Source organism: Idiotropiscis lumnitzeri, chromosome 1 (assembly GCF_059441095.1).
Source record: "Idiotropiscis lumnitzeri isolate Australia: NSW breed Sydney's pygmy pipehorse chromosome 1, RoL_Ilum_1.0, whole genome shotgun sequence".
Classification (NCBI taxonomy): domain Eukaryota; kingdom Metazoa; phylum Chordata; class Actinopteri; order Syngnathiformes; family Syngnathidae; genus Idiotropiscis; species Idiotropiscis lumnitzeri.
In genome coordinates this window covers 31451065-31462297 of record NC_142391.1, presented here as the reverse complement: position 1 = coordinate 31462297, position 11233 = coordinate 31451065, and the positions used below count along the sequence as shown (strand labels likewise).

The 11233-nt window shown below is 41.1% G+C and overlaps 1 protein-coding gene across 2 annotated transcripts in view; it reads left to right on the top strand.

Moving 5' to 3' along the window:
- The first annotated feature begins 1464 nt into the window (after positions 1–1464).
- Positions 1465–11233, top strand: part of dock8 (dedicator of cytokinesis 8) — a 69619-nt gene continuing 59850 nt past the window's right edge. For both annotated transcript variants that reach the window (XM_088295154.1, XM_088295145.1), the window contains exon 1: positions 1465–1740. In XM_088295154.1, coding sequence (XP_088151280.1) covers positions 1688–1740 — 53 coding nt within the window. In that variant the 5' untranslated portion in view covers positions 1465–1687. The remainder of the gene's footprint in view (positions 1741–11233) is intronic.

The window sequence follows — 11233 nt, the reverse complement described above, 5'->3', positions numbered from 1 at the left end:
TTTTACACTCCCACTCGCAACGGCAAACGCTATAAATGGGTGTAATTACCCATATTAATCACAAGGGGACAGAGTAGTACCGTCTTTTATTGGCTCCGAGGCAGTAAGAAGCAGGTTTTTTATTTATTTTCGAATTTTGCCTCCTTTTATTGCATATAATTGAATACATTATCTAACGTTCTTGCTGACATATCAAAATCAATTATGTTATCAAATGATTGGGTAAAGTCACTGATAGTGTAGTGGTACACTCGCCTGAGTTGTGTGCGTGCAGCGTGGGTTCAGTTCCCACTCAGCGACGGTGTCTATGTCTGCCCTCTGACTGGCTGGCGACCAGTTCAGGGTGTAGTGCGCCTTTCGCCCGAAGTCAGCTGGGATAGGCTCCGGCCCCCTCCCGCGACCCTGTACAGGAGAAGCGGTGTGGATAATGACATGACATGACATGATTGGGGAAAATTCATAGGTACCTTATTTTGTAATTCAAATGTTATTTTACACACATTGCTTGTTCATTTTATATGGAGCATATATGACTTCTCAACTCAACAACTGCGACAGTAACAAAGTGTTGCGCATAATAAATCAGGCCTACTGTGTGTGCGCGATGTATTAAATAAATATTACAATTAACAATATTTTAATTAAAGGCAATTAAAACATTCGCATTTCTGGAAGCTGATGCAGTGTTATCAGTCGCTTCTTTCTTTCATCCAAATTCGAGCAAATAAACATAATGGTAGTTCATTATAATAATAGGATAGTATTATTATGATTATTAATCATACAACTGTTACTACTACTACAACTACTACTAATCTAATACGACTACTACAACTAATAATAATAAAAATAAATTCCATGCATGATCGAGTGGTGAGTATATCAACCTCCCATTTCTGAGGTCAGGGTTTCAATTCAGACCCCGGACTTCCTGTGTGGAGTTTGCAAATTCCTGTCATGCTTTTTTTTTTTTTTTTTTAATTTGAGTTCTGTGGCTTCCTTCCATAGCCACAACAATATGTTTTTTTGTTTTGTTTAGTTTTTTTTTTTTTTAGCATTATTGAAGACTTAAACAGCGGTTCGCAAACCTTTTTCGCCATGTCCCACCTAAAAAAGTAGCTAGATCTCCAAGGTGTTCACTGCCATGACTAACATTAAAACAAAGTAGCATATTAGGCCCAATTAATTAGTGATTCTGTTGAATGCCACTAAAGTGAGCCTATATACCACACTTTCGGCTCAATTACTTCTCAAACCTGTCCTGTGTGTGAACAAAGTGTTAATGGTTGTCTGTGTATATTGTTATTCTTCTTCTTCTTCGTCTTCTTCTTATTATTGTTATTATTATAAAAAACACAATCTCTCTCTCTTTCGCTCTCTCTCTCTCTTTCTCTCTCTCTCTCTCTCTCTCGTTTTTTCGTTTTGCTGGCACTCTCGCCCATACCGGAAGTGGGCTCACAAGCGCTGACTTCCGGACTCTGGAATCGAATCGCGCGCACTCCGCTCCAGCGAAGCTTGGCAGCAGCGCAGCTTTTTCTTTTAGAGTGGAGGCGGCGCCTCGGTGACAGCTGGGGCGGGCGAAAAGAAGCGGCGGGCGGGCAGAACTTAGCTGAACACACCGAAGACAACCGACTGACGGCGGAGCAGCATCTCCCCTCTTTTTCGGACTTTCGACCTCCGGACTCCCATGGCTTCTGTGACCAGTGCGGAGCGAAGGGCTTTTGCTTTAAAAATCAACAGGTAAATAAACCCCGACAAAAACAACTATTGTATGTTTTTCTGCAATTGTTTTGACCATTCCGAACGGGGATCAGGCAGAACCACTCGTTGAACTTGCAACAGGTTACTGCTGCCATGGGTTGTGTACTGTATTCTTGTTTTTTCGTTACTTTGGTGTTAATGTTAACAGTGTAGAATAATTGCATCCATTACTATTACATTCTGTTGAGTACTTTCATGCATTAACATTAAATCCCGTGGTGTGCCACATTAGTGATCATGCTATAATGTACATGAGCAGGCATGTGCTCATAGTTCCTGCAGGTGTAGAGGAAGTCACTGTACATGGAAGTCCATTGTGTCTTATGCTCAGTGCTAACTCATTAAAACAACCTAACAGGGGAGCTTCCTGTGAATAACTGTCAGTGCATGTGACGCTTCCCCTTTTTGCAGTCAGACACGTGATGGTTTTGAAGCAATGTAGCTTTTTGAGCCAAGTCACATACGGTATCCCCAAAAGTGGATACCCAGATGTCATGATAAATCACTGGCATAGATCATCCATCTATCCATTTTCTATACTGCTGAATGGTCATGGGTGTGCAGCATATCCCAGACAGGTATACGGTCAGTGGGAGCCGAAGCATTTTTCAGAGGAAAACACAGCATTAAATATATGAATAACCGACATGTCATCTATTAAAATTAATTGTCGCTGATTTTGATAGTTGACGTCAATGTGATTAGTCCACTAATCTAGTGCTAAGTAATATACTTAATGTGCATATGCAGTTTGTTTACAACAGAGACATGAGAGAGCGGCTTTGGTTAACACAGCGTTGCGAATTGATTCCTTTATTTTTTACATCAATGCCCATTTTAAGCAGTTTAAATCAATTTTCCATTAATCGTTACATCCCTATTCTACACCATAGTTTACCGGCGCCTGAGTTTTATAAGTTTTGTGATCTACATAAGGATTAAGATCAGATATCAAATTACATAACCAAGTGAATGTTTTGGAATACACCTATTTTAAAAATGTATCTGTGAGTGCTGAATTGTGATGTCACACAATTGGGGATAGGAATGTGCCACATGCAGGGAATAAATGCTTTTTATTGTCTTCACGGGGGCAACCTTGACAAAAGCATGCCAGACAGTTGTTAAGACACCTGTAATGTCTGTTATGTCATCCATCCATCCATTATCTGTGCCGCTTCTCCTCACAAGGGTCGCAGGGGTGCTGGAGCATATCCCAGCTATCTTCGGGCAGTAAGCGGGGTACACCCTGAACTGGTTGCCAGCCAATCGCAGGGCACAACATACAGACAACATCTGTGCTCACACTCATACCCCGCTATGTCAGCATTCAATTTCTCAGTGAATTACGCATTCAGTTTAATGGAAAGAAATCTGGCATGTGAAGGAGGTGTGTCTGTGTGAAAGTGGTTGGTGCTGAACCAAATCGTGATTGTTCAACCTTGGCAGAGGTTTGCACATTCCATTTCTGCAACATGGTCATCCAATGTGCGAGATGCACTGTAAGCAAAGTGCTTAGTGTAACATTTATAAAGTGCATATGCAGCATTGTCTTAATCCCCTTTTTTGCAATTTGTTGATGGACCTTCAACTTAAATAAAAATCTTATTATAGTACGTTAATTTCTGTACTGGATTGATTGGTGTAACTTTTTTCTATCAGAGGCTACTTGGAGTTTTTTTTAGGGTCGTATGAAATTTATGACGCAATAATCGAACAAATGTTTCTACATATTGCGACTATATTGGCCAAATGTTTTTTATACCAGTTCCTCCGAGATTCAGTTGTTGTAACTGCATACAAATAGCAAATAGATAATCCTAATGTTGCACACATGCCACTGTTTTCATCTTCATGTCAAATCCTTTATGCATTCCAGAGGGAATGAACCACACTGACATTTTCTTTTTTTTCATAATCCATGACACATCAGGGATGACGCTTTGCTGCGCTGCGCTGAGCTCAGCTGCACAGGGATGTGACGATTTTTTGGGGCTGCAGCCTGAATCCAGTGATGAGCCAGCAGAGCAGCCGCTTGCAGGGCGCTGTTAGGCCAAGGTCACATGCCAATTGATAGTGAAATGATCTTCCTAATCAAAAATGAAGAAATAATTAGCATTTTAGCAATATTGCGAAAACGTGATGAAGTGTGCAGTGTAATGATATCAATAAAACAATTCAAAATGCATTTCTAGGGATGGGCATTTGGCGCTGACAATGGAGAAAATGTTTAAATATATTTATTTTGTATTTTTTATATTACAGAATGAAGAATCATTTAAAAATGTAAGCAATAGCGAAAAAAAATGCTTTCCATCGCTCAATCGCTGATATCACGCTCTTCTGCAGACTACAAATATCACGCAGATAAAGTTTAGTATACTCAATTTCAAGCAAGTTAAATCAAGTTATTACCCAGGTTAAATAAGTTCTATGTCAAGTCATTCACTCATTTTCATTTACAACATGCCATCATCTTAACTATGAAATTAACCTATCTTACATTTCTTTGTGAGTTATAAAGTGACAGATGAAGTTAGATGTTAGTTGTGTCTTATTTTTCAAACAGGCTTGCTATCTCAAGTCGAGTCTCATAAGTTCCAAGTCAAAGTCGAGTCTTTCATAAATTTGGCACTGACGATCCATCCACTAGAACTGGTGACTTAAGTGTGACTTCTGCTGTATACTCTTAAAATTACAAATCAGTGCAACTAAGGTTAAACATGTATCGCACGGAGGATGTGTCTGCTGCTACTAAATTAATCCAACGTGTTTGTAGACCCTGAACATCCTACATTTTCTCATTCAGTCCCTTTCAGTCAGACGCATTGGGAAGGAAATCCTGTTCATAGTGGGCATCATGCTGCTCAGGTTTCACTTCAGTTTTCTACCACAAAATCTTGTTGTTTATTCATCATAAGCAGAAAAAAGGAGGAAAGAAGAAGTGTCCAATGTAATATAGCACGACACGTGTTTGCAAGTAAAGCAAAGTAGCATGTTGGCAATCATGAACATATGGTAACAGGTGTTAGGACAGCTGCAGATGCAGAGCTTCCACCGTTCAATAATTTTTAAAAGAATGGGGGTGGTCCAGATTGAGTTAGATGTGCTCAGACTAAAAGCACCCACAAAAAAAGACCCAAAAATGTCAAATTAATTAAAGTCAACTTGACAGTCGGATTTGTTTTGGTCACTTTGGCTCACTCCTGTGTTTGTGCGTGCCTGCCCCTGACAGGAAGCTGAGCCGCGATGGCGCTGATAGCAGTAAGGCCCATTAAAGTCTGGAGACATATGATAGGATGAGACACACAGCAGGGGCATCCCGCTGCCGCAGTCCTCTTGATGTGAACGCCACACCACCCTCTGTTATTCTTCCATTTCCTCTTTGGATCAGATGACGGAAGGTGGTCTTTTTTGGGGTTGGGGGTAAGCTCTTTGCTTGGTCTTTGTTGTGTTGCGAAGGAGACAGACACCTACCTCAGACTTGAGAAGAATGCCAATCAAGCTACATTTCCAAAAAGCATGTTTGGTTCTATTCTGTACACATTGTTCAGAAATTCGTTACATTTCCTTGGTTATCGGAACATTTGGGAATTTGATCATTTTTGGGAAGCACAATGTGACACAACATCTTGTGTCACCTTCTCAGTTCTTCTCACATTCCCAAAAACATGCATGATAGGTCAAATCAGTGCGTCTCAATTATTTTCTATTATTTTCTCCGCTGCAACTATAAATATGATCATTTTCGTTGCTAAACAAACCTACACCGTAGCGTTAATACTCGCTACGCACAATGGGCAAGGAGCGCGCCACTGCCAACTACTGGTGTGGATGTGCAATTCCACTTTATTGTAGTACGGCGGAAAAAAGCATGTTCCCCAGTTTCACATGCGCCCCCCAGCATCGCACCGCATCCCCCCAGGGGGGCCTGCCCGACTATTTGAGAATTACTGGGTTAAATTAACCCTGAAATTGCCCCCAGGTAGGATTGAAAGTGTGAATGGTTTGTGTAAACGTGCCATGCAGTCGACTGGGGACCATTCAAGTGTATCTCATCCTTTTGCGCAGTCCCTTGGGATAGGCTTCAGCTCTTTTGCAACTCTCATGTGCATGAGCGCTTTAGAAAATGGATACATGGATTGAACAGGAGGATCTCCAGGCAGCACAGTCGCCGAGTAGTTTCCTCGTCTACCCCTTTAGTTGTGTGTTTTGGATTCCGAATGTCGACTCGAACCTTCCTGTCTCCGAATTAAAACTGTTGCTAATGTAAAGTATCATCATGGTTGTAATATGTGGTGAGTATTCAACAAGCCACAGTGGTCGTCTAGTGTTTGTCACATCTGCCTCTCAGTTCTAAGATTCTGCATCAAAATCTCAACATGTGAGTTCTACACTTGATTTATGGGCTGTTTGTCTGCGTAATTGGGTATGTTCATTCAAATGTTTCATTTTGTTGGAAAAAAAGCAGATGATAGGATATGAAACATGATACAAACCTTAAGTAATTTGAAATGGCAACTTTCTACAATAGAAAATAAATAAATAAATAAATAAATAAAGGCGGCACGATGGCCTCACAGTGCAGAGGTCGTGGGTTTGATTCGAGCTCTGGCCTTCCTGTGTGGAGTTTGCATCTTCTCCCCATGCCTGCGTGGGTTTCCTCCGGGTACTCCGGTTTCCTCCCACATTCCAAAAACATTTATTGCAGGTTGATTGAACACTCTAAATTGCACCTAGGTATGAGTGTAAGCGCGGATGGTTGGTTGTCTCTGTGTGCCCTGCAATTGGCTGGCAACCAGTTCAGATTGTCCTCCTCCAACTGCCCGAAGACAGCTGGGATGGGCTCCAGCGACCCTTGATAGGAGAAGCGGTACAGATAATGGATGGATAAATAAATAAATATCATCTGTTCCTGCATATTTTGGCAGTGTGATGCGGTGCATGAATGGACCACCCACTTGGAAAGAGAACAGAAGAAAGTCACAATTGAACTCTAATTGCAGATAGGGATGAATTTGTACCTTTAACGAGAGCCACCTTACCCGTTTTTCTGTGTTTCTATAGTGTTTTGTGCTTGAATCTTCGTTATTTGAAGGAATGTCACTCCTAAAATCGATGCTAACTTTCCGTTAGTGTGTCAAGGGGATCCTTCATTCACTGTAGCATCAGTGCTATCGATGTTTCAAAAATGAAGCGTGTTCTGTATTTAATCACACAATATGTGTACATCTTTTTGTTGTGTTTATTTTTTCAGCAATGGTTTCCAACGATCGGGCCGCACGGATGAAAATTTAAACAAAAAAACCTTGCAGTTGACGCATGTCAAGATGCTAATTGTCTGGGTCGCATTACGCTCATAGTAAAGCTATAGAAGTGAGTAACGATAGCGCGTACAAAGCCTGCCAGTGGTGCCCAAGTCCGGTCCTCGAGCGTCCCTATCCATCCCGTTTTACATGTTTCAATCCTCCAACAGAACTATTTCAAATGATCAGTGTTGTTATCAGTCTGCTGCAAATCTTGCTGATGAGCTGATCATTTGAGGTTTGCAGGAGGGAAACATGAAAAACTGGCTAGAAAGGAGCTCTCCAGGCCTGGACTCAGGTACCCCTGCATTAAACCATTGAAAAAATGTTTAAAACAACACTGTGCCTTTTCTCCGTTGTAGATCAAGAAAATAGAATCCCTATCAGCAACCTGTGCTATAAAAATGGCACATATTCTGCATAGTTAATAATTAAAGGAATGAAGCTTTATTTTTACTTTGAATTAATGTGTAATACTTTGGGTTACAAAACTCAATAAGCACATGCTCGGAAGAGTTAAATTTCATCATTCCATTCTGGCTCGAGCCTGTCCCAGCCGATTTAGGGCGGGACGATTGACGCATACAAATAATAAATAGTGATAATGAAGAGCAGAGTTTCCCATTCAGACATCCAATTAGAATGTAACATGAAGAGGGATAAAATGTGTGTATGTGTGTGTAGCGGGGACGGGGACGGGGCAGGGAAGGGGGACTGTCACTATTCAGGAAGGCTTGTGCAACGATTGCAGAAACGCTGACAAAAACACACCGTGTGCACACACAGCAAGTGCAGGCCTGCAGCGTCGGACTGCGTGACGCAACAGAATTAGCTACTATTGGGGGAGGAAACCCACTCGAGCGCAGGTTCTACAAACGCAAGTTAATATTTGAATAAGTACATCTTGCGTAGTTTGAAGTTTGTTTGTCAGCTTTAACGTCAAATAAGGCTCTCATATGTATTCTCTGCATTGAGTGACAACATTGTCGTTCCTTTGCATCAAGAACAGGAGTGGCAGTGTTTTTTCTCTCTCATATCTATTCCATAATTATTACTTCTAATTAATATGTATATAACGTGTCATATTCCATCCATCCGTCCATTTTCTATACCGCTTATCCTCTTTAGGGTCACTAGGCTATCGTCCTGTTTCCTGTTTTCTACCAATCAGCTCCCTCAGGGTCTGTAGCTTGTCCAGGTGTTCCTCGTTGTCTTGTCAGTTTGTTCCCTCATCTAGTTCCCTGTTTTTTTTCCCTTTGTCAGGTTGTTGCTTTTGCTTCTGTTTGTATTTGTGTCAGTTCCTCTCATGTTCCCATTTGTGAGTCCATTATTCACAGTTTTGGTTATTTACTTTGTAGATTTTTTTTTTTTGGAGTTTGATTAAATGGTTTTCATTCCATGGCCTGTTTGCCCTGTTTTATTTTTGCACAGTTAATGTAGCTTAGTACGTTTTGCGCTCCCGTCTTGCCACCCTGCTTCCTTGCTCTGGGGTCCACCTTTTTGCCATCACTGCCGCCACAAATTCGGTTTGTGCCATTTTGCCTGAGTTGTTTAACATAAGATTAATCAGTAATTCTGCACGCAATTGACCATCATGCAGATCATTTTATTAAGCTTCACTGTTACACCTTCTCAGCATATGTTTGTTGTTTACTATTTGTAACATAGCCTTAATGGTTTGTTACTGTGCGACAATACATGAACAACCAATTTTTGGTCATGATGTTACATGATTATTGTTTCGTAGGACAGTAAACTGACTATTATTGGACTATTCTTTGGGGTGTGGACGGTCTCCGATGATGTCACCTAGAGACAAGCATCAATATTTGTGACTATTTCCTGACTTAATCATTAGTTGTCCGGTCCTCCTGTCATTTAAGTTACTGTGTTAAAAAACATTTTGGCGCACTGGAGCAGCCTGCCTTGTCGCTGTACCGCTGCTGAGCTGTGCTCAGGTTTTATTTTGGGACGACATCGTCGAGCTGAAGAGGATAGCCGTCTGGGAAATGATTTAGTGGTCCTGCTCGGGGATCTAAAACCCTGACGTCCCAGACCAGGCTGACACAGCAGACTGGTGATACAACACATAACTCTTCCTATTGTAATTGTTGTGTAACTTCACAAATGGCGTCTTCATATTGTCATCACTCAAATCTGTTTATTTACTACACTTATATTCAGAATTTTAGTGAACAAAATTAGCAAAACATTGGTTTAAAGTGCATTTGGCCAAATACCTGCCCTATAAATCTGCTTTTGAGGTGGTTTTTCAGCCAAAGGATGGCAGGGTCCAATGAAGACAATAGTCGCAGGCTGCCTGTGTGCTGCGATGAAATAATGCTTGTGTGCTGCTGGCAAGGCCTGATTACTGTTTTACTTGCCTGCTCTTTTTATAGCCAAGCGCTTTGTGTTTTGAATGGTAGCAGCAGGCAACCGCAGAGGGCCTGTTTGTGAATATGCTCATGCACTCGCACATTATACTTTTATTTCAAAATGTTCAAGTTTTGTTGTGACATATGGATATGTAAAGGCTTTTTTTGTCTTGGTTATTGCTTCGGAATGTGCAGTATATAGGCGGGATAGCCGTTGTGTACTTTGTGGTTTTAGGGTAGGGCTTGTCCCTTTTTGAAGTGGAGGGTTAAAAACACTTCACGAGGCTTGAATTTCTGCGGATGCACGTTCAGTGCAGTCGTAGGTCAACACACTGTCGGGGTCAGAAAATAATCAGACTGTTTTTCTTTTGTGTCTGTTCAGCAGCTGTGTAAAAATGAAACTGCAGCATTCCAGTCGTGCAATCCAAAGGCAGACACCTTTTCTTTTATTTTAGACCTCCTGTAAATGATCTACCTCATTTTGTTCAAGATAATCAATAATCAACCCATCATCAGTACAATTGTGATCGTACCTCCAAAGTGTGATGTCCCGAATGTCGTACAAAAACCCTCAATCACGTATAACGTCACGAAACCTCACTGGAGCTCATTTCAGCAATCATCAAAAGATTCATTTGGCGGGCTCTTTCGTATGTAGACTCAATATATGCTGCTAGCACTAGATGTAGTGGCTAACTTATTTTTACACTTATATCAGTAGCATTTTTCCAATGAGGATTCTGTGTCTGCTGCTTTGCCTGTATTACACATTTAAGCCTCTTCAGGATGTACAGTTCAGTTGCGTTAATGGTGAGGTGTAATCCCTCACCCATATGTGTGAAACGCTCTAAAAGGTGATGTTCGGCGATGTCCACTCCTTGGTTATCAGTTATGGCTTAAATGTGTTCAAAATGTTGGTCCATGCTTACAGTCATGTATGAGGAGCTTTGTACGTGACTGGACATGCAGCACATGTGTATTGCATGCATGCGTTTTATTTTAATGCTCCTTGCCTGTATTCATTTGTGGTTTTCAAATGACAGCTGGCGTAGTCTTGATTACATAAAAGGAAGCTCTAACGTTGGACTTTGCACTGAAAATTCTCCGCTTCTCACCCACCCGTGTATGTCCCCACCTTCCAGGTACGTCATATCTTTACTCACATAGCACTTGAAGTGGAAGGTGTGTCATATTAAAACAGAGAGATTTTACAGTGTAGGATCTAAAATGATCTGATAGCACACAATCCGCTCCCAGATGCTTGTCAACCTCTGATTCTTACGCAGTTTTTCCCCATATGTATATGTATATTTGACACTTATGAGGAGAAGCGGTACAGATAATGGATGGATGGATATATGTATTTTTATATGTATGTTTGTGTGTGTGTTTGTGTAATTACACAGTATCTTATGTTGACTAATAGCCCTAATATGTACTGTATAATTGACAAAAATTTAACTAATAAAGGTCCTTGTAAAAACATTTGAACCAGTGGGCTATACAATTGTTTGTGCATTTCCCTGTCTGATTTCAAAGTGTATCAAACACAATGAAATAACAGTAATGGGAAGCGTCGAGGTGAACTGCAACAAACTTTCTCAATGATTTCTTCTTTTCACTCTCCAGCCTACCCACTTTTTGGAATTGCTTACACACAACTAACTGCACATGCACGCCCACAGTATCTCCCCAGTGTCTTTGTATTAACCCTCCATTGTGACGTCGTGTAGATTTTCTGCCGCCGCCTGACTCTTAAATCAGGATCCCGTATTTATTCCACAGGGTGCC